The sequence below is a fragment of the Rhinolophus sinicus genome, linkage group LG01 (assembly GCF_036562045.2).
Source record: "Rhinolophus sinicus isolate RSC01 linkage group LG01, ASM3656204v1, whole genome shotgun sequence".
Classification (NCBI taxonomy): domain Eukaryota; kingdom Metazoa; phylum Chordata; class Mammalia; order Chiroptera; family Rhinolophidae; genus Rhinolophus; species Rhinolophus sinicus.
The window spans coordinates 10,533,813-10,557,010 of record NC_133751.1 but is presented as its reverse complement, the minus strand read 5'-3'; the positions used below and the strand labels follow the sequence as shown (position 1 = coordinate 10,557,010).

General features: G+C 46.0%; 2 protein-coding genes across 3 annotated transcripts in view; one reads left to right on the top strand and one right to left on the bottom strand.

Moving 5' to 3' along the window:
* Nucleotides 1–5,735, top strand: part of EVA1C (eva-1 homolog C) — an 87,420-nt gene extending 81,685 nt beyond the window's left edge. The window contains exons 8-9 of one of the 2 annotated variants that reach the window (XM_074326064.1): nt 3,820–3,930; nt 5,352–5,735. In XM_074326064.1, coding sequence (XP_074182165.1) covers nt 3,820–3,930; nt 5,352–5,554 — 314 coding nt within the window. In that variant the 3' untranslated portion in view covers nt 5,555–5,735. The remainder of the gene's footprint in view (nt 1–3,819; nt 3,931–5,351) is intronic. The other variant, XM_074326071.1, reaches the window with a different exon arrangement.
* Nucleotides 5,736–13,881: 8,146 nt separating this feature from the next.
* Nucleotides 13,882–21,347, bottom strand: CFAP298 (cilia and flagella associated protein 298). The gene is made up of 7 exons (XM_019730181.2): nt 20,369–21,347; nt 18,059–18,226; nt 16,889–16,956; nt 16,260–16,418; nt 15,333–15,464; nt 14,497–14,592; nt 13,882–14,182 (listed from the first exon to the last, which is right to left on the bottom strand). Exons 1-7 carry the CDS (start codon nt 20,505–20,507, stop codon nt 14,072–14,074), a joined length of 873 nt encoding a protein of 290 aa, XP_019585740.1. The 5' UTR covers nt 20,508–21,347; the 3' UTR covers nt 13,882–14,071.
* Between the last annotated feature and the right edge of the window lie 1,851 nt (nt 21,348–23,198).

Below are 23,198 nucleotides of genomic sequence, written 5' to 3'. Positions count from 1 at the left end.
ATTCTTGATATAATGCACTATGCAGTTGAATTGACAGAGAAATTGGGTCACCTGCGCTGGGTTGAGCAGAGTTTTGTGAGCACCTCTCGTATCCATGGTAATACCAGCTAGGGTGACCACCCATCCTGGTTTGCTGGGGACCGAGGGGTTTTTTGGCCACATAGGACTATCCGTGCTAAATCCTGGGTGGTAGTGCTGGGCAATCGGATGGGTGATCACCTAAATTTTCACCTCCCTTCTGACTATGCATTGTTGAGTACTGAGGCCTGCAAGATAGAAATCTCACATCGCAGAGACACAGGGTTCTAAATCTCATTTTCCTTAAAACTGTGTCTCTAAGAAATATTATAGCATTTGCTCCCTTTCATTTTATAAGGCATGTTGAAAAATAGCCATTCATTTCTAAATCCCTCTTTTCAGTTGCTTTTAATATTCTTTTAAAAAGAAAGAAAGAGAAAAGGCAATTGGGACTAAAACTTCACAGACTTGGACTAAACCCAAAGGGGAATATTTATTTCAGCAAAATTCATTCAGGGTCTTGAAAGTCAAGTGTGTGAATATAAAATACACCTTTTCAGTCTAAAATAATGCCCTTTTCTGCACTTGGATGGCTGGACTATGAAATGTCAGGTTGACATATTCAGTGCCCCCAGGAATGCGACCCTAAAAAAAAAAAAAAAAGAAGAAGAATGTGCTGGTTCTAGAGACTGCCTGGCTCCTCTCGGGCTGCCAAGTCTGCCCCGGGCTGGTCGGCTGAACTTGGCTTCTGGGAGGGTCCAGTTTGTCCACCTCTCCCGGGTGAGGCTCCCATCTTCTCCCATTGTGCTCTTCCTGCTCACCGGGGGGGTCTGTTTAAATTCTTTTTTTATTAATATATTTTTAATAAATTCTTTTTTCATTAATATTTTTTAAATTAGTTTCAGGTGTACAAAACAACATAATAGTTAGCCATTTACACTCTCACAAAGTGATAACCACCCCCTCCAATCTACTGTCCCTCTGACATCATGTATAACTGTTGCAATGCCATTGACTATATTCCCTGTGCTGTTACTTTACATCCCGTGATCATATATATATATATATATATATATATATATATATATAAAATTGTAGTTGACATTCAATATTATTCTACATCACCTCAGGTGTACAGCACTGTGATCAGGCATCTACACAGTGTATGAAGTGGTCCCCCTGATAAGTCCAGTGCCCATCTGGCATCCTACATAATCTTTACAACATTATACTTCTCATACTGTATGTTTAAATTCACTTTTGCAAGCACAGGCCTCCTTTGTTTCAGCTTCAGCTCCTCACCCTGATTCCAGCGTGAAGGTGTGTCTGGATCTCACACAAGGTGCCTTCGTGGGGGGGGGGGGGATCCATCAGCACCTTCAAATTCGAGCCCTATCAACACCGAGGCAGAGCACAGTGTTCTCCCTCTCACAAAGATTATCCTGCACGAGAGCAGCAGAAACAGGGCTTTCATCCTTTCATTTGCTCAGGTGTTCATTTGTTCCTTCCATCAGAATCATTAGCTGTTTGAAGGACAAAGAACATTGAAGGACATATGCATTCATGCACATACACACATACACACAGAATGCACGTGTCTGTGTCTGTGGGTGTGTATGTGCATGAATGCATGTGTGCACGTGTGTATGTGTACGTGTGTGTGCACCTGTGTGCATGTGTGCATGGCTGTGTCTGTGTGTGTGTGCACGCGTGCATCTCCTTCAAGCCTTAAAACCACACTGTGAAGTGGCCAGAGTTTGTGGTGTTGTTCCATTTTGCAGGTTGGCTTATGTAAGTTTGAACAGAGGGTGGCCAGCGTGGTCAGTAGGGTGGGTGCTGGCTTTAGGTGATCTGGGTTCAAATCCCGTCTATGCCACTTGGTAGCTGCATGACCTTGGGTGGCTTGTTTGGCCCCTTTGTGTCTCCGTTTCCTCTTCTGGAAAGTGGCAATCACAGTAGCACCACGGCAGAGGTTTTTGCAGAGGTAAATGAGATCAGGAGTGCAATGTGCTGTCACGGGGCCCAGACATCAGAGCGCCCCGTACACTTCAAAAGGTACAAAAGAACCTGCAGCGAAAAGATGCCTCCCACTCCCTACCTTCCTGTAGCTTCAACAACAAGTTGTCACTGTGACCAGTTGCTGTGATCTTTCCACAAACATTCTAGGAGTCTGCGAGCATATATATGTATTTATTTCTTTTTTAAATAAATGATTGAGTGCCTACACATAGTTTTGTACTTTGATTTTTCTCCCTCCCTCCTCCCCGTCAGTACACATATCACGAAAACAGAGAAACAGAGGCAGAGGTCCAATTTGGAGACACACAGAATACTATGAGAATCCAAATTGCCTTTTCATAAAAAAATGAAAAACAAGTAACTTTTAGTACAGTTTTCAGTGATTGAGGCGCTCCATTTTCTTTTATCATAATTCTTTAAACATGGGTGTGTGAATGACAGTAGATCTATAGTGAACATAATACTTGATTGACAGGAGCAACCTTGGACTTCTGCTTCTGACCAAAATGGAGGAACAGAGGATGGATTTACCCTCCCACTTGAAACAACTAAAAAAACTGAAATAAATAAATAAATAAAGCAATGTCTTCGGGACACTGGATATCAGGCAAGGAGTCCGTCACCCCCTCTCACCCCTTCTCTCTGCCCTGAGAGTAGGTTAGGGAGGGACAACCCAGGTAGAGCCTGGTGGATAACACGGAGGTGAGCGCCAGGGAGAGACCTAGTGGCTGGAGCACCTGGAACAGAGCGGTGGCGGTGCGACAGCTGGGTGCACAAAGAGAACCCAGAGGGGAGCGGAGGGTCCCCTGGGGAATGCCCTGGGAACGGATCTGCACGTGCTTGTGAGGGAACTACCCCCAAGGCCAGGAAAAAACCACAGAAAGAGCCAGAAGGAACTCCACCCGGAGCGCACAAGGCACGGTAGTTCCACCAGCCAGACTGGACAACCTCGCAGTTCTCAGGGAAGGTGGCAGAGTCCTCAGGGTCTTGCTTTAGCTGTGACGAGCGGTTTGTGCCGCTGAGAAGGTGGAACTCTGACTTTTGGAAACTTTACCACACAAGTGACTGGCAGTTCTGAGTTATCAGTGTGGGTCTGGGTGGTGATGACCTCTCCCCACCCTCTGGGGGGCTGCTCCCCCGTGCTCATCTGGAGCTCCCAAGCTGAGGAGCCCAGGGCCTGACAAGAACTGGCTTCTGGGCCTCGGATTTCACTCGGCCACCATTTTGTCTCGTTGAGAGTCGGCTTGGTCTCCAGCTATTGAAACTCTTTCTCACAATGACAAAATCTTGAGCTAATATGTAACTGTTTGTATCCAAGGAAGTGCTACATTTCCCACAGCTTTATATAAACTTCCTTTTACTGACACAGCCCGGGAACCATCTGGGTTCCCAGGCTGTGAACCTTTCTTTGAAATTCTAAACTTAGCTGCCTTCTTTCTCTCTCGGTTCCCCAAATATGGGCTCTGACCCACACTCTGGGAGGCGAGGTGTCTCTGGACCAATGTGACCTGGATGGGCAGTACCTATGTGGGGGCAGCTGCCAACAAGTGCTGCCCCCTGGAGGCAGCGGTGGGCGGGTGTCCAGGCGCTCCCTCTGCCCCCCTCCCCGCTCTTTCCCCGCCAATGAGACAAGCTGTCCCCTTGAGCACTGGGCGGAGACAGGTAGCCCACCTGAGACTGAACTGCACGCCACACTCCCAGCAGCACTCTCAGGCCCAATCTGTTCTCCAAAATGCTTGTGCCACCCTCATGTTTTAAAATGTAGGTTTTATTATTATTCAGGTGCAGTGACGCCATCAGCTCAGGAGACCACCACCACTGAAAATATAGTTACACCGTTCCAACAGGAGGGGCCCTGCCTTGTCACACAGGACGGCGCAGGGAAGCACCAAGGTTGGTCAGGAGGCTGGGGGACAAAATGTGGGCAAGAGCCTTTACTGTGGCTTCCCAGGAAGGGATGGTTAAGGCAGGATAAGCAGGCCTGGGGTGGGCTAGTCTGAATCATTTCAGCAGGCTCTGGGGTACATGACTGTCCCTAGTTGCCTGGTACCTGGCCCTGCGGTGGCCAGGGCAGGGAGTTAAGTGGTCTTGAGTATGGGAGGCCTGTGAGAGCACAACAAAGGTGTTGGGGTGGGTTCAGGTTTGACTGATTTGCATATAGAAGATGTGCTCCCAGGTGGATTGTTTGCCATCTCTGGGAATCAGGTAACACTGGGAGGGGCAGTCCCTCCAGAGTCAGCGAGGCCCAGATGTCAAAGCCTCAGAACCACACGGAGGTGCCATCTCAATTTTGACCAGGACAGATTTGATTCCAGTAGTTGGACTCCTGAAATCGTCAGCCAGCTCTGGACCAGGGTGGCCCTTTTCCTTTCATTGGTCTGGCAATGACATAATCCTGCATTTTACACACTTGATGTTTCTGGACCTCATTTGTTGAATTAATGGCTAAGGTTTTTTATATTACCACTGCTATTCACTTGTCTTGCTTCAGACAAGTTATCTCAATGAATCCTCTCAACAACCCTAAGGGTAGGTATGGCAGGTACAGGTAGTTATCTATCTGTAGTCTACTCTCCCTTTCCTCCTTAACAGCAGAATTCCAATTTTGCTCAAGGTAACAGTGTACGTGGCTAAAATACTGACCATCCCAGAGCCCTTTATCGCTCTGACTGACAATACAACCAGTTCTGGCCAATGAGGCATAAAAGAAAGCTGCTGGGTGAGGTTGAGGGAACTCCTTCAGAAGGGGACAAACACCAGTGACATCCCCATTGTGGCCTCTTGCCTTTTGCCTGTCCGTCCCCCTGCCTGACACACAGCTGGGGCACTCAGAGGGTACCATTGCCACCTTCCAACCATGAAGAAGGAAGCTTCAGGCCATGGGTCTTGGCAGCCTGGGTCTTTGATGGCATCCTCAGCTGTACCAACCCTGAGCTGCCGGCCTCCAGCTTCCTGTGACATGAGGAACATGTAGCCCCTACTTGGTTAAGTTACTGTGGTCGCTGTCTCAGCCAAATGCAGCCCTAATGGGTGAAATAGGCAGCGTTATTATCCCCATTGTATAGAGGAAGACACTGGAGTCTAAAAGGTCAAGTAATTACTGAAGGTCTTCTATCTCTTCAATGACAGAGCCTATTATGGACTGAACTGTGTCACCCCAAATTCATGTTGAAGCTCTAACCCCCACTACCTTAGGTGACTGTATTTGGAGTTGGGCCTTTAAAAAGGGAATTCAGGTTAAATGAGATCATAGGGTGGGGGCTGCCCTCACCTGGTGCTTGGCAAGTGTGGAAACCTCTCTCTTCTCCCCCAAGGGAATCTGTGGGTCTTTGTTTCCTCCGTAACAGCTCCCACATTTGAGAACGACTTGGCTTCCTCGTCTCACCTTAGCTCTCAACCTCATCTTCCGTACTCAACCTCCTCAAAGAGAGGGGGCTCCAGAGAAACGCCCTGGGACCCCATCTGGTTGTGTTTTGGAAGAATATCTAACAGCAGAGTGAAGTGTAGTAGGGTGTGAATCATCTCTATAGTGTGGTTTGTGGTTTACAACCAGCATCAACTGGGAATTGAATTTCGTCAAATGACTTATTGGCATCTATGGACATGGTCATGTGATCCCCACCCCACCCCCCGCCGTTAAAATGATAGGTTTCCTAATATTAACTCAGCCTTGCATTTCTGGAATAAATCTCACTTGGTCATGATACATTTAATGTGTTTTTAGATTCTATTTGCTTGTAATTTTATTTTTAAAAATTTGTATCAATATTTATTAGTGATATAGAACTATCTTTGTTATGACAGTAATATTATATTAGCTTCATAAAAGTGACTGCAAATGTTTCCTACACTCTGTAATAGATTATGCAGCTTTGCAATTAAATAATCTTTAAAGGTTTTGTGGAGTTCCTTGGTGATTTTTTTTTGTATAGGTTCAGTTAGCTCAAGGTGTGGTGACCATGTCTGGAAACTTGGGGAATTGAGAGGGGACCTGTCCCTCAACTTTGCCCGGGCTGTGGGAGTTTGGAAAAAATTGAAAAGTTGTGTTATATAGACGAGGCTTCAACTGAGAAAAATATTTTAAATTAAATTTATACTTTAAAAATTGATTTATATACTGCCTTTGTAACTATGGTATATGAAACACATTTGAATTTTGGCTCACAAGTGAAAACCTCTAGGCTCGCTGTCAGCTTTATGAACAGTATTTTCTGATGAAGCTGTAAGGACCAAGTGCCTAAGCTAAATACAGAGTTGCCAGGAAGTGACTTTGTTAACTGTTTTAGTGTAACTTTCCTTTTTCTGATAAAATTAAAGGTAGTCCCTCTTCAAAAAAATGCTCCTACTTGGAGATTGTACATATATATATATTATACATTCATGTACACACACACACACACACACACACACACACACACACGGTGCCAAAAAAATGTATACATACTTTAAGAAAGAAAAAAACTGTACTTAAATTGTAATACTCAATATATACGGATAACAAAAGATGAATACAAATATGTTTGACGTCTGCAATTACAAGAGGTGCTCAAAGTGGTTACCATCAGCGTCCAGACACTTCTGATTATGGCAAACTACTGCTTGAGCAACGTTGACCAAAGTGTCCACTTGTATGCATTTTTTTGGCACCCCAGGTGTGTGTGTGTGTGTGTGTGTGTGTGTGTGTGTAATTTTATAAATTACATAAAAATATAATTTACAGTTTAAAAATATTTAAAATTATATTTTAACTATGGTAGTATGTTCTGAGGCCTTTTAGGAAATGTAATCCACCTTGAAAAAAAGAAAAATGCCCAACTTTGGGAAGTTAATTGTTTCAACAAGGATGGAATGGCCACACAATCTGAAATTGGTCTCTTTATGTTTTTTCCAAACAAACTGTTGTTTTAAGACAGGTAATGTTTTTTTTCCTTTTCTGCCTTCGCCACTCAGGCTGAATTTTCCAATATAGACAACGTCATATTGGAAACTTTCATAGGTTAAATCATATTTGCTAATAGTCAACTTGCAACATTTATTTTCTAGACATATTCACCAATATTTGAGTTCTTTTAGTATAAAGTTATTAAAATCTTATATTCAGGAAGTAAATCATATTTACCGTGTTTCCCTGAAAATGAGACGTAGCTGGACCATCAGCTTTGGAGCAAAAATTAATATAAGACCCGGTATTATATTATTATATTATATAAGACCTGGTCTTATATTATAGTAAAGTAAGACTGGGTCTTATATTAATTTTTGCTCCAAAAGATGCATTAGAGCTGATGGTCCGGGTAGGTCTTATTTTTGGGGAAACACGGTACTTCCCAAAGAAAAATCAAGAGCTATGCCAATCAGAAATTCTCTCATTCGTTAAATGGAAATTACCTCCAGAAATGCCAAGAGTTTTGGGGTTTGGAAACAGTTGTATGGAAAGGTGGACGGCTGTTCACGTGAGCTGAGTACCTTCTGCCAAGGTTGCAGAGCAGCTCTGGTAGAGGGTTTTGGCTTGCATACCAGTGCCCTTAACTGCTTTATCTCCATCTCTTTTGTTTTACAATTATAGGCGATTTAGTCATAACAGGATTCCAATAGGAGCTTTGAGTGCATTTTGAATTTTGCTAATTTACCACTAAAATACACAATTGCTCTGAGCCTCTGGGATCCATTCCACCACAATGCAAATAGAATGACAAAAAAAAGAGAAGTCACAGAATAATGCTGTCTCGTATCTTCCTACTCTGTGTGGGGCAGGGAGGGGAGAGCACCCTGGGTTTGGGCCCTTCCCAGATGTGTATTCCGTGGACGTTCCCTCACTGCTGCTCACTAACATGTGGTGTGGTATCTACACTAGGGATACACGGAAGCCTACTGTAGAGGTAACGGCAGACTCTGGGGCAAGCAGGTGGGCTTGGGGATGCTTCGCCTTGAGCAAATTAACCTTTCTGGGCTTTGGTTTCCTTATTTGTGAAACAGCAATACTAGTTTCTTCCTAATCTGGCAGTTGTGAGGTGTAAGTAAGAAAAGATACTGAGTGCTTAGTTCAACTGTCTGGGAAACAGGGAGGTATAAATGCAAGCTGTTACTGCTGTGACATCTAGTGTTAAACTTCTTCTGGAATGAACCATGTCTCAGTCTCTCTGGGGCCGGGGGACTTTCTACAACGTGGAGTGATATTTTTATGAAGGAATAGATCCTGTGGCAATTAGAGCATGGGGGTTGGAGGGTTGTGAGGCTTGTAAGAGAATTCAGCGGAGCTCAGACTCCCTCAGGGTACTGTGCTCTGGGCATGTGGCGGTTAATTTCGAGTTTGATGGCACATTCTTCGCAGAGCAGTTGCCAAGGAACGAGGAAACCTTGTGACAGAAATACTGCCTGGTGTTTAGTTTGCTGGTGGAAGGGGTTTTAGGTGGTGACAAATTGTATTACTAGCATTCCTGGTCTCCATGAAACAACCATAGGAGAAGACGAGTGATGTAAAAGGACACAACCGCAGACCCAGATTGGCACCGTACAGAACACAGGCTCTTCGTTTCCATTTGATACTGAGCTAAAGATGTACTGGATTAAAAACACAGTAACACCGAGACCACACACTTAAGCTGAGCCAAAGCCTGCCATTTGGCAAGATGACTTAGGCTGATAAGTTGGTTTCTTGGGAAGTCCTGGGCGTGGCCCCTTGGTTCTACCCTCACTGGTGACATGATCGTGGATGACTCAGGTCCTCGCCACCTTCCTTAGCGGGTAGATGCAAAGTGAATGAGCCCGAATAAGCATGGTGAGCACAGAGCAGGCAGCAGGGACTGCTGGGCCCTCTTTCCTTATAGACGACCACAAAGGGGCCACTCACGCATTTACATTCTGACCAGCTGCTGTGTCCAAACAGATAGAACTCAGGGGGTTTCTGGGGCTGAGAAGGGTGGGTGGAGAGGACTGTTCTTTTTACATGAGAATTCATAAACAAGTGTTGTGTGATGCTAACCATCTAATGATTGCTATACTCAGAAATGAGTGGCCCTTCGGCTAGTACCTTCTGGTGATTTTTATGAAGGAATAGAGTAACTATCATGGCCACATACAGCATATACCCCATTGAGTCAATAAGAATTCCTCGTGATATGGAAATAATGGTTCTTAAGATCTACTGTGATTGGGTGGCTTCATTAACATTTTTTGCAAGTCTGGCATGGATGTCATATACATAAACTCTACCCTGACAAAGGCAGGATGCTCTTTAAAGAAAATCATAGGATCTTATGGCAAACTTTACATCATCCAAGGACAAAAATTTTTCATGGACACATTTAAAATTATAACAAAAGTCAAAAAGATAGATGCAAATTTGACTTGATAAAATCTGACAATCAACCAGAGTAAAGTACAATCAAGACATATAGTCAGCTACAGCCCACTTTAGAAAACACTGTCTTGGGAGCAGCAGAAATCCTAGCCAGCTCAGGGGCAGCTGCCCTAAGTGACTGGGGGATGGTGGGAAGGTGAGGGGTGGAAGCCAAAGGTTCTGGGAGAACCTGTGTAGGGTGCTCAGGGATCTGCTTTCCAGTCTCCGCCAGCAGCCCACATCTTCCCCTGGAGGTGGGGGTGGAAGGAGAGTCTTGCTGCTGTGTCCCAACTTCTACTTCCTCTGGCCCGTGGAGATGGTCAGAGGGAGAAGTGGCAGGTCCCCACTACCCACAAGGTCTGGGGACCAAGCAGCTGGTCCCAGCCCCACCCCCAGGGAAAGGCTGCCTCTCAGCAGGTGGAAACTATACCCAGACTGCCTGCTCTCGCTCCCACAGCCCCATGTGGCTCAGGGGGCGAGAAGCCGTGGGCACAGGAAGGCCAGAGCTACGGAAGTCCCCATCACTTCTCTTCTCAGGGCGAGCACGTTGCATTTCCTCCAACTAGGGGAACAGTGTCCTACTGACCAAAAGTCAAGCTTTCTAGGTCACTTCTGGCTGCACAGTGCTGAAATGTCAGGGTTTTGGGGGATGAGTTGGGATATTTAAAATTAAAGGTGTCCTAGAAAACCAGTCACAGGATGGGTCACCAGTGTGACCTGTGGCCAGATGGTTACTGACCCTTTTGCTGTCAGTCTCAGTGGCAACTCAGCATCCTGAGGAGCAGGCTGAGCCCACGAGGGAGAAATGCCCATTACCAGGCTCTACATTCATTTTCAGGAAAAGCACAGAAAGTACAGAATTTGTTGTTTCAAGGTTAGACTAGATTGACTACCCAACTTTCGTCACAGTTGTAGCCTTTATTCCTGGAGGACAGGCCAGTCAGGCATCAGCTGGGAGGTAAACTTCACGTTCGTAGCTGGGAGACACCAGGCTAGTTACACCCTCCAGCTGGATTACAGACATCTCTCAAAGGAGACTGAGAACTGGTCCCCAACAGACCGACAAAGAGGACCTAAGAAAAATGTGGAACAAGTGACCGGCGGCCTCTAGTGGCCACTGAATGGCTAAGTTTTACATCAGATACTTTACTACAGAGAAGGAAAAGTTACTCTCAATTTCCTCCAATACAACAGCTGTATGAGAATATAAACTAATCAGGAAGAAAAATGTTTGTAAGTAATTAAATCCTTAGTATTTTGTCAAAGAATTTCGAATACTAAATAGTCCTTAAAAATAATTTAGAGGAGACTGAAAATGGTGCAGTAAACACTGTGCCTGTAAAATTAAAATTACAACTAAATTATAGAACAATCAACCTGGAGAACCATCTTAAGTCTGGCTAGATAAGTTTTATATCTAAGGATATAAAGAAGCTACATCAAGACTGGTAGGAAAGGCAGAGATGCAGAACAGGATGGTCCCAAACCTCCAAGAGGTGGATGAAAATTGGGAGGGATACCTCAGCCACAGAGCTTCCCCCCCCCCCCCCCCAGGAGCGAAGGACCCTAGCCCCTCTAGGCTTCCTAGCCAGGGTACTGGTGCGGGGAAGAGGAGCCCCTGCCACAGCTGGCTGTGAAAAACAGTGGGATTCCAACTGTCAAGATGCGACAGAGGCTGTGGGAAACTCAGATGTCCTCTTAAAGGGCCCGCGCACAGACTGACTCACTCGCAGGTACTCAGTTTGGGCTCCAGAGGAGCAATGGTGATTCAGAGGGCATTGGAGGCATTTGCGGAGCAGACTAAGGTGTGTGGCTGGGAGGCCAGGGCTGGAGGACAGTCCCATTTCCTGTGAGTTCTTTTCCAGAGCAGCCAGGCAGGCGGCCGCCATCTTTAACGTGTTGAGCCCGCCCCCTACGCTTATGGCCAAATCTGAAACTGATTGGTCTGGTGAGCTCTGGGGCTCTGCCCTGCTGACTCACTGAAACCCTGCCCACCCAACTCCCACAATGCTTAGGGCACTTTATCTCAAGCAGCCAGCCCTACCTGAATTGCACTCTTTCTTGGAAAACTATTGGAGACCACAGACCTGAGGCGGGCAACTGGTCTTGCTGTGCTCTGAGACTTTTACTGAGTAGCTCCAAGCTCAGCATTAGCACCAAACCAGAGTCTATATTAACCTGGTGACTACAACTCTTCCCACTCTACTGACTTCCTGAGACCGTCTCATCCAACTTGCATACTGCACAAGGCTACATCAGCGATTGAACTTTAAGGGAGCCAGCAGGACTCAGGGTATCCTGGCTTTTTGCAGAGCTGTCCCAGGCCCAGTACTGGTGGCAGCCATCCCGTTTGCAGTATGGCCAATCCCACGTGCCTCCAGGTTTAGCACAGTCAGTGGATCACCTTGTAGATCCTACCATGTAGTCCCCGACTGGTCACAGGCAGTGGGTAACCTGGGCCTGCACCAGAGTCCCTCCCAGGAGGCCCCAGAACCAACATACTTGAAGGTTGGCTTCAGATCACAGCAGAGCACCAACCAATTAGCTCCACAAGTGGCACAAAGGACAGCCTCAACAGGCACCAGACCCACTGGAGCGAATTCCACTCAGTGGGATAAGCCACGCCCACCCCGCCGCCGCCCCACAGCAGCCCATAAGCTATGGACGTGGCCAAAACCCACAGTCAGTCAACCTGAAGATCAATCCTACTCACATATGTGCCAATAGCAATCAAGGCTCAACTATAACAGGAGGGCACACACAGCCCACAGAAGGGACACTCCTGGAGCAGGTGACCAGGGAGACTGTGCCAGGGTCCCACAGGGCACCTACTACATAAGGCCACCCAGCCAAGATTGGGAGACATAGCAGATCTACCTCATACATAGAAAAAAACACAGGGAAGCAGTCAAAACGAGGAAACAAAAAAATACATCCCAAATAAAACAGGAGAAAACTCCAGAAACAGAACTAAATGAAATGAAGGCAAGCAAACTACCAGAGAAAAGGGTTCATAAAAATGGTTATAAGGATGCTCAAGGCACTTAGTGAAAACTTCAACAGAGAGCTAGCAAGCATAAAAAAGGACATAGAAACCCTTAAAAAGAGCCAGTCAGAAGTGAAGGATACAAAACTGAAGTGTAGAATGCACTACAAGGAATCACCAGCAGACTCGATGAAGCAGAGGATCGAATCAGTGATTTGGAGGACAAAGTAGTATAAAACACCCAGTTGGAACAGCAAAAAGAAAAAAGAATCCAAAAAAATCAGGATAGTTTAAAAGATCTCTGGGACAACATCAAGTGTACCAACATTTGCATCATAGGGGTACCAGAAGGAGAGAAAGCAAGGAATTGAGAACCTCTTTGAAGAAATAATGACTGCAAACTTTCCTAACCTGGTGAAGGAAATAGACATAAAAGTCCAGGAAGCACAGAGTCCCAAGATGAACCCAAACATTATATCAGGTTGGCGCAAAAGTAATTGCAGTCTTTGCAATTTTTTACCTTTTAAACCACAATTACTTTGGCACCAACCTAATAATTAAAATTGCATAAAAGACAAAGAGAGAATACTAAAAGCAGCAAGAGAAAGGACACTAGTAACTTATAAGACTGTCAGCTGATTTCTCAACAGATACTTCGCAGGCCAGAAGGGATTGGCACAAAATATTCAATGTGATGAAAAGCAAGTACCTACAACAAAGGGTACTCTACCCAGCAAGGCTATCGTTTAAAATTGAAGAACAGATAGAGCTTTACAGACAAGAAAACGCTCAAGGAGTTCACCACCAAACCAGTAGAACAAGGAGTTACAGAGACTTAAGACAGTAAAAAAAAAAAAAAAAAGATCAAAATTATGAATAAAATGGCAATGGCTACATATGTATCAACAATTATTCAATGTAAATGGATTAAATGCTCCAATCAAGACATAGGAGGGCTGAACGGATAAGAAAACACTTACATATGCTGCCTATAAGAGAATCACTTCAGATTGAAACACACACAGAGACAGAAAGTAAAGAGATGGAAAATGGTATTTCATGAAAATAGAAAAAAAAAAAAGGCTGAGGTAGCCATACTTATACCAGACAAAACAGACTTTAAAACAAAGGGTATAACAAGAAACAAAGAAGGACCCAGTAATTTCACTTCCTGGTATTTATCTGAAGAAACTCAAAACGCTACCTCAAGGGGACCTGTACATACATATATTCGTTGCAGCATTGTTTACAAAGGCCAAGATGTGGCGGCAGCCTGGGTGTCCGTCGATGGATGAATGGATAAAGAGGAGGTGGTACATATATACAGTGGAATATTGCTCGGCCTGGGAAGGGAATGGGTTCTTGCCATCTGCAGCAGAATGGATGGACCTGGAAGGCTCTGTGCTGAGTGGAGTGTCAGACAGAGAAAGACAGATGCAGTGTGATTTCGCTTATATGTGGAACCTAAAGAATAAACAAATCAGAAACAAATAATGATGATGACGATTGGCGACAGGCATATTTTTTGAGGATGTATTTGTTAAGTTCTACAACCTTTAATTCAAACTAAAAGAAAAACTAGGAAAACTAGAAGTTTCAACATGTTTCACAGAGGGTTGTGAGTATCCCTTCTAGCTGTTGTTATTATTATTATTTTGCCTAAAAAGAGGTGAACAATTATTTTTGAAAGCTTCATCCACTGGTGAACTTCATCTTGGTCTCCACTTTATGTCTTTTACTCCATGAAAATGTCTTTTCAAAGCAGTGTTATCTGCCCATGGAGAATTTAAACAGGAGTCGTCATCATTTTCTTCCAGTTTCTGGAAATAAATGTTTTATTCAGGAAGGCATTTCAGGAAAGTGTTTTAAATATAAAGAGACTTAAAGAGACTGAAGAAAGAAGCCATGACCAACCTCCCTGCCCCCCTTCCCATAAGTAGGAGACTTCCAGACTCTAATGCACACGGGGTGCCTGGCAGAGCCCCTACAGCCCTGGAGAGGCTGGAGCTCTAGAAAGCCCCCTCCACATCCTGCAGAACTCACCGCCCCCAACTGTCCCAGTCCCCTTGGGTAAAACGTGGGGGTGAGTGCCCCAGGCGCCAGCTGTATCGAACACCCATCCGTCACCCGATACCTTGAGTTCCTCTTGTCTTCTGTGATAATACAGCATCAGCTGCTTCTGCTCCTCACTGCTGATAATAGGTTCTCGGGCTGGAGCCCCTTGTCCCCTCTGCAAAGATGAGGGCAGAGTGAATTGTGGACTAAGGCATTCTTCCAGGGACAACCCAGGCAGTTACAGCGAATGTGTTACCACGGCCTTTGCCAACAGCTGAGGATACGGATGTCACCCATTCCTGACCACCCAGAGCCTGCCTCCTCAGGGGGAGACCTGGTCCTCAGCTGCCCTGCGCTCCAGGCCCTCCTGGTGGGTGGAGAGCAGGGGATGTGCAATGCCCCTCTGTCACAGTCATTCCCAAGTCAGCCACTGCAGGTCTAGTGGGGAAGGGACAGCGGTAATCGTGGGGGACCCCGTCTCCCCAAAATTAGACAGTAATGATTTAGGTGAGAGCACAGAACCAGAGCAGCCTTGCAGACACACAGCTCACACTGCAGCCTTACCGTCTCTGACCGTCCTCCTCCTGTACAGAGCCTCAGCACTTTGAAAACACTGAAATCCGTGCTCTGCGCTGGACTTTTCATTTCGAGAAATATTTTTATTTACGTGTAGCCCTATTTTTTAATGTAGAAATTAACATGGCACACCCCTCCCAACAAACTCCAGATACTGCCAAGAATCCAAACTTTCTTCCGGTTCTCATTGGTGCATAAGGGGACAGTTTTACTTTAAGTCTGGACCAATAGGACTCAAGTATTTGCACAAGGAGTTTAAAATCTTTCAGATTTATTGTAAATTTTTATCAGTTTGAAAGTAAATAAAAAAAAGTGACATCTTAAAGCAAAAGTACTTACTTGCTGAATCTTGACGATGATTTTGGTTTTTTCATTTTTGCCCACATAGTCCGAAAGCTTCTTTGCTCTTCGTAACTCCTTGGCTGCCCACCACAGTTGTGCCTGTGACTCTTCAATGACATTGAGTTCCGCCTGGAGCCATGGTAAGAGCGCAATTTAAGGCTATTACGGCACAATCACAGGTGCTACCCCCCAGTGTGGGGAAGGCTTCCGGAACCCTGCCCTCCCTGAGCCCCGTGGGCAGCACTAACTCCCCCACCTACTCAAAGCCCTCGCTTTGTAGTACCTTCCCTGTTAGTTTTAACTCATGCCCTGACTCGGAACGTCTTGCTCTGGGACGTGGGGAGTATTTATCTGGGCCGCACGCTTGTCCATAATATAAGGCCCCTCTTCCTCTCCAGGAAGAATGCTAGAACCTTGCTGCGTTTGTAAATATAGACACAACGGGACTGTTTGCTTGCTTCTGCATAGTCCACCTATTTGAAATGGCTCAGAGGAACAGACACTGTCTGACAGGATAAGGAATAAATGAGACAAAAGAAAACGGAACATAAAGGTAGAAAATAACAGGAAGCAATGGGTAAGGCTAGAACACAAAATTCCACGCAAAGGGACCAATGCATTTGCGTAGACACAGGCACAAATTAGGTTTCTGGCTTTCCAGTGGCCAGAAAAACGGCAGTGTTTTCAGTTACTCCCCACAGCAGCCTCCCAGACCTCCTCTCTCGCCGCTGTGTGGGGGCCAAGCCCTCGCCATGAGCACCGCCCTCTCGGGGTCCTCCCCTGGGTTCAGAAGCTTGGCACAGCAAGATGGAAAGCTGTGTGTGAAGCAAAATCTACACCCAGAAGAGCAGGGTCAAATCTGAGGGGCTTCTGCTCTTTGGGGGGATGCAAACTCACTTTACAGACCACCCAAGAGCCACATACCTGAGTACCCGACAAGTCCTCTTTATTTTCAAATTCCATCCGGATGGGGTCGTACGGCGGCAAGCCCATGGGATAAACAATCATCACCGCTCCTCGAAGCTGGTCCAGAGCATCTTTCACCATCTCCATGGTAACACAGACATTGGCTTCCACTTGTTTCTGAAAGTGGACAGGCACCGTTACCTACAATGCCATTGATCAATTCAACAACTATTTATCAAGTTTCGTACAAGACTCTCGACAGATCCTGCCAGAGCCACAAAAAGGATCAAACAGCGCCTGTACCGAACTGACTACCATCTAACTCAGGGGCTGGGCCATGTCCACCACGGCCTTTCACTTTCTCAAGTTCTTCAAAAAGGTAAAAGAAACAAAGTCACATATGCATCAGTTCCTATCTGTACCACATAGGAATCGCATGACACGAGCCAATAACATTTTCTGTCTGACCTGTGGGGACTAGAAGGATAAGCTAGGGCCCACCCCAAACAAGCTTGTTTCCTCTGTCCCTGGAAGGTTTAAAAAGAAAAAAAAAAAAAGAAAAGGCTGGTCAACAGATAACTCTGGAAGCCATAACTGGAGTTCGTATTTCAAAAGACAAGGTTTGGAGCAGCATTTAAAAAGCTAACCTTAGATATTATTGCTTTGGCTTCTTCTACAGTCTTCTTTAAAACTTGCTTCATTTTTTCATTTGGAGCTATAAAAATAAAAAAGGGAAGAGGGAGAGAGGCAGCCATCTTTAAAACTCTTCTTAAATATTCCAATCCCTCAGTCTGAGTCAGGGAGCAAGTGAAATGAGAGAAAGTACAGGTACGGAATTTAGGTGGGGGACACAAGAAAGCTGGCTGTGACAAGGCAGGGAAAAGTCTCCTCATGAGAGCAGAGACCTGGAGTGTGCTTTATGCAAAGTGGCAAAGGCCACAAAGAACAGGAATAAATGTCATTTTGGTATTTTAAATGGAGTTTTCTATGTAGGTTAAAAGGGACAAGCTATCAAAATTAGTTATCATCCTATTTTTCCTTCAAATTCCACAAGATCAACCATATGCTAAAAGAAGAATCATTTCTTCAGTGCTTTGACAGGTACTAAGGGCTGTGCACCAGGGAAGCGTGTCCTCCACTCAAGTGGAGCGTCTTGTGCTGCTATTCACTTCCTTCTTTCACACAGAATCTCTACATTCACCCCAGATTCTGCAAACCATAATAAAACACAGCCTTCAATGTTTTCAGTGATTACCCCCCAAAAACTATTCGGTTGAGCCACATGAAATTGTCAATTTTCAACCATTTGTGACCAACGAAAGTGGTAACTGCAAAGGGTTCATCAGATATATTTCAAAGCTGGGTGCAACTTAGGAAGAGCAAGAAGACGGATGCTTCATTTATCCACCCAGCTCATTCGGGATGGGTGTTTCACCACAAGGAGTTACACAGTGCATTGCAGTACTTTGTAAGTTTGTACAGAAATACTGAGGTCAACCTTTAACTTAAAGAACTGCTTTCATACCGTTTCCCCAAAAATAAGACTTAGCTGGACCATCAGCCCTAATGCATCTTTTGGAGCAAAAATTAATGTAAGACCTGGTCTTATTTTACTATAAGACTGGGTTAACTTATATAAGACCAGATCTTATTTTACTATAAGACTGGGTATAATATAATATAATACTGGGTCTTATATTAATTCCTGCTCCAAAAGACACATTAGAGCTGATGGTCTGGCTAGGTCTCATTTTTGGGGAAACATGGCACCTGCTACTAAATTCAGGCATGCACAGAATAGAAAAATGCTGGATCACCTTGCCCATTCCTTCGTCCAATATCATCCTTTTTAAATAGTGAACCTCCACTGGGCACGCACTTTTCACCCCATTCATCCCTTAATTTCAATTCTTCAATCTGGTCATCAGTCAGTCCTTGCATATTAGGAGGGAGAAATATGCCATGTTCTGCCAGTTCTTCCATTTCTTAAAAACAAGAGAAAGTTAGACAATATGTATCACAATCATTATCCCGACACCTAATACCTCGTTGGAATGTATGTTCCTTAGAGGTCAGGGTCTTGCCCACCAGCTCAGGAATTTACTTAGAAACCACTTGCTGTGTGACAGACCTGTCCTTGACCTTTGGCAAGTGGTTGCCTATTCATCCCAGGTCAACAGAAGCACAGAGTCCAGGAGGTCGCTGACGAGATCACAGGCAGCCGGGCTGCAGACTCTGAGCTCTGACTGCTGTGCTATGTTGTCCTTATGGTACTCAGGAGGCATAGGTTAAAATTCACTGAAAGTCTATACATTACACATAGGGCTTTGGCTTTCCAAGTGTATTCACATAGATTATTGTAGCTAATTTAACCCTGTGAGGTGGGCAAGACAGTTCTGACAGTTATCAATATCCCATCCTCCCTAATTCACAGCTGTTTCATCTGTGGCTTGCTCAGTGTGAGGCTTGCTCACACTGTTACCACTTTACAAAAAACTTTGGATACATACTTTATAAATAATTTGTATAAATCCAATCCGTGGGGAGGATTTAAGGCAGCTCAAACCCCTCAGAAATGGCAGAGACAGGACAAGTCCTTGGTTTTCCAGTATCATGTTCACTATTCAAAGGTATGGCGCTATATTTTTCCTGTTCCATATATATGCATATTCACCCCAAAACCAGTCCATGCTTTAACCTTACAAAATTTCCTTCTTCCTCTTTCCTTCCTCTCTCCCTCCTTTCTTCCCTCCCTTTCTTCCTTAACAAGAGGCACATGGATCTGGGGCTTCCCATAACACTGTAAAGAGAACACGGCCTGTAAACACAATACTATGCACAAATGGTTTAACGGAGTGGAGTGTTTCTTGTCCCTCACCCACGCAGACTCTAAGCCTTTGGGGGCCAAGCGGCTGGTCGCATTCCTCCTTGTTTTCATTCCGCACAGCACTGGGGCCTGTCTGAATCCCCACTGACAGTGGCGACTCTAGAATAACTATATGGATTCTAAGTTCACCTTAACATTCAGCATCACATTTTCAACTGATAATTTTATAAAAATAAGTTGAGTCTCTTTTCTCCTCCAATGCTTTAATTTTAAAATAACATTTAATATTGAGCTTGTTTTAGAATCAGTACATTTTACTAAGAAACAATACGTATGCCTCATAAAGGCAGAAGCCATGACCGTTAAGGAGTTCGCCATGATACAAAAATCATGTTATAGTAATAAAAACGCTCAACATCCTAGGCTGCATCTGGGGTATTATCATGTCACGTTCTGTGCTGTCTCAGGAGGTAGGTACTAGCTGCACGTGACTAATTAGAACAAAATGAAAAATTGAAATGCAGTTCCTGGGTCGCACTAGCCCCATCTCAGATGCTCCCCGGCCACATGCGGCTAGAGGACACCTTACTGGACAGCACAAATAGGGAACATTTCCATCGCGGTGGAAAAGTGAACAAAACGCTGTACCATGAGAAGCAGGCTTGTGTTTCCTGGAGAAGGGAGGTCACCAAGGCTCTCCCACTGTCTTCTCACCCTTGAGGGACCGTCCCCAAGCTAGGTGGCTCTCCACCGGTAACTGCTCTACCTCGGGTTTCGAACGCGTAAACTCACCTTTTAAAAACGGCCAGCGATCGGTCCCCCCACACACCCACACTTGTTGAATCCATTACACTTGCTCTTCGGCCGTCGTTTGGCTCCCGCCTCTTCCCTCTCTACCCGCCTGTTCCAGTGTGTCCTTCCCAGCGCCCCAATCCTGGCTCTGAGACACCTGGGAGCGCACTTGGCCCCTCCTGCTGCCCGCCTGCGAGCCGGGGTGCCAGCGCCCACCCCGCCTTCTCCCGGGGTGTCTCTACCCGGTTCGCCCGCTTTTTGCGCCTCTCTGGTGGACACCCCACCCCCACCCCCCACCCCGGTCTCACATTTCAAGCCCGGCTGCTGCACGTCTCTGCCAATCTTTACAAACTTGACTCTCGCCCCCAGCCTGCCCGAGAAAGCCTTGTGGGTCAAGCACAACTTCCTCAGTCCCCATCTGGCCCCGTTTCTTGGCCCGGGAGCCCATCTCGCCCTGGTCCGGGCTCCAATGACCCAGCCCGCAGTCTCGCCGCGCCGCCGGGCCCACCTGAGCAGACGCGCTGCACCTTGAGTCGCGCGTTGTAGACCCGGGTCACCTGCACCGTGAGCTCCTCCAGCTCCGTGTTCCCCGGCGCCTGCATCAAGAACTGGCTCTCGTCTCCCCGTTTCACGTGCAGCAGAACCATGGCGACACCAGAGGTCCCGCCGAGGCGGCGAGAAGGCGCGGGATGCGCGGCCGGCAGAAACCCAGGGGGCGAGCAGCCACAACTGACTAACCGCTGGTTGGAAGCCGGAACCCACGGCTCCTGCGCCGGCGGTGCGAGGGGGTAAACGGCACTCGCTTCCGGAAGTGACTGTTTCCAAGAGCAACAAAGAAACACGGGTTCCGAGGAGCCACCAGCTCAAAGTCTAGATCCGACAGTGGGGAAGCTATGGTGCGCGGAGAGCCGGCAATCCACGCCAGGGAGTAGGTTCTGCCCCCCAACAATCCACACCGTCGGAGAAGCCAGCTTCTCCCGGCCCGCGGCTACCCAGCCGGATGCGGCCAGCCGCGCTCCCGGAAGTAACTGTTGTCCAGGCAACCCTCAAACACAGATCAAGCCGTCGGAGAGGAGCGCGGAACGCCCAGTCCACTCGCCTGGGGCCCGAGATTCCCCCCTGGGGAGATGGGTGGGCTGGGAGGGAGGCTGCTAGGTGGGGATGGGGGCGGTGCTGAGCACCCACAAACGCCGAGCCCCGCAGCAGGGCCTCCGCCGCCGCTCCAAGCGGCGTTCCCGCTGCCGCGTCTCCACTTCCGCAAACGCCTCCTGGTGCTTCCGGTCTGGAAAAGTTTGGGGAATTGAGCTCGCATAGCCCAGCCCTGCAGTCGGCGCTGCTCTAGTTTTTCTGCACGGAGGAGCCAGGGAAAGTGCAGGCATTCCTCTGTGCGGGCTGATTCAGATTCGTGTATCCCGGTAGCTCAAGCGGCTCCTACCGGAGCGACCCTCCCCAGCCTGTCCAGCCAGCCCCATCCAACCAATCGTACTGAAGGCAGTCGGGCCAGGCGCTGGTGACACGGGGACAGATCCTGGGTGACTGTTGTCATGGAGCTTATATTCCAGTATAAGTGACAAAGAGAAAACAGAAATAAACGGACAAGGCAAATTCAAATAGCGGTATAAAGAAAACAAAACAGGATGATTGGCTTTTTAGATTGGATGGTCAAGGAATGCCTTAAGGAGTAACATTTGCTCAGCCGTTGATGACAAGTCGCCAGCAAAGCTGACAGGGCAAGGCCCTACCCCTGGTTATATTCTTGGGAGGGCCATCGTCCATTATGAATCGATTTGAATATTACAAGCACCGCTACTTTGAATTCCTGAAACTTTGGCTCAATCTATTGAAATTGCATCCCTGGGGTTCCTGGGGCAGAGTGGAGCAAGTGTGACAGTTGGCCTGGAAATGTCCAAAGCCAATCCAGGGCCTCATACGAAGACTGTTAGACTGACACTGGATAGAAGCCGGGTGGAGCCCAGGGAGAGATGTGTTTTCATCTCTAGTACTGCTGGGGCAGGGTCACCCAGAGCCTGGAACAGGCAGTACTGCTCAAACCGGCAAATGTCTCTCCCCAGAGGGACGAAGGGGCCTACTGTGTTCTCTGACCTCCTGACTGCTGGCCTTATGGCCTTATGGTCATCCCCCGATTTCTCCTGAATCCAATTCCATACTCATCGAGGCAACTCCGGCTTAAAAACTGGTTTACAGTATAGCCTTCTGATTAGTGAGAACCGTTTATACACAAACTCATGTATTACAGGGTCTCTGGGTATATTTTTAAATAGGATATTAATGAAAAATATAGAAAACCCATGTACTGTCCATCCAGTTTTGTTTAAATATATGTAGTTTATTAATCATCTGGTGGAAAATCTGCCAAATCACCACAGATGAAGCCTTTGCATTGTTAAATCTTTGTCATTACTGACTTTTGCCTTTGTAGTCCTACTTTCTCCTTTTAGTGCAGTCATTTCAGTATTAAGGTCATTTTCTTCTCCTGCAGTCCATGTCTTACAAATGTGTGTGTAGCTTTTTCTCAGTGTGGTTTAAGCAATTATCAATCATGTCAAAGCCTGTTGTCTGGCCACCACCCACGTGGGTTCTGAATTTGAAGACAAAGATGGTATCTGTGTGGTCTTGTGCATTTTGGCTAATTTTCTCTGAATATCTTAGGTACTGTTGCTTTCCTAAGGTGAAGGGCATCTTATGACCATTTACTTCCACTGCTGGATAGTATTCCACTGTATCTCTAGTTTTCACCATTACAAACAATGCATGTCCATTCCACATGTACTAGACCTTCTTCTCTACAAGTCAGATTCCTTGTGATAGAATATATGAACTTTACTGGACACTTAAATTGCTCTCTAGACTTGATGTGCCAATTTAGCCTCTCACCAACAGTGTGTGAGTTCCCATTTTTCCACGTTCGCTAATCTTGATGGGGTCAGACTTATTTTTCTAACTTAATAACTTGGCATTTTGATCCATACATCAGTGTTTGGTGAGTTTGGTTATCATGTGTCAATCATCCACGCTGTAGTTCATGGCCCTGCAGAGCTCAGGACCTGGCTATGGATCACGTGAAGAGGAAAAAATAAGCTACAGACTTAAGAGAAATATTTGCAAATCACATGCCCAATAAAGGATGAATATGTAGAATAAATAAAGAAACCTCAAAACACAATAGTAAAAAAAAATTCCCTTTAGAAAATGGGCAAAAGACACATATATATTACTAAAGATATTAGATGGCAAATAAACACATGAAAAATGTTCACCATCATTAGCTATTAAGGAAACAAAGCCATAATGAAATATCCACTACTAAAATGGCTAAA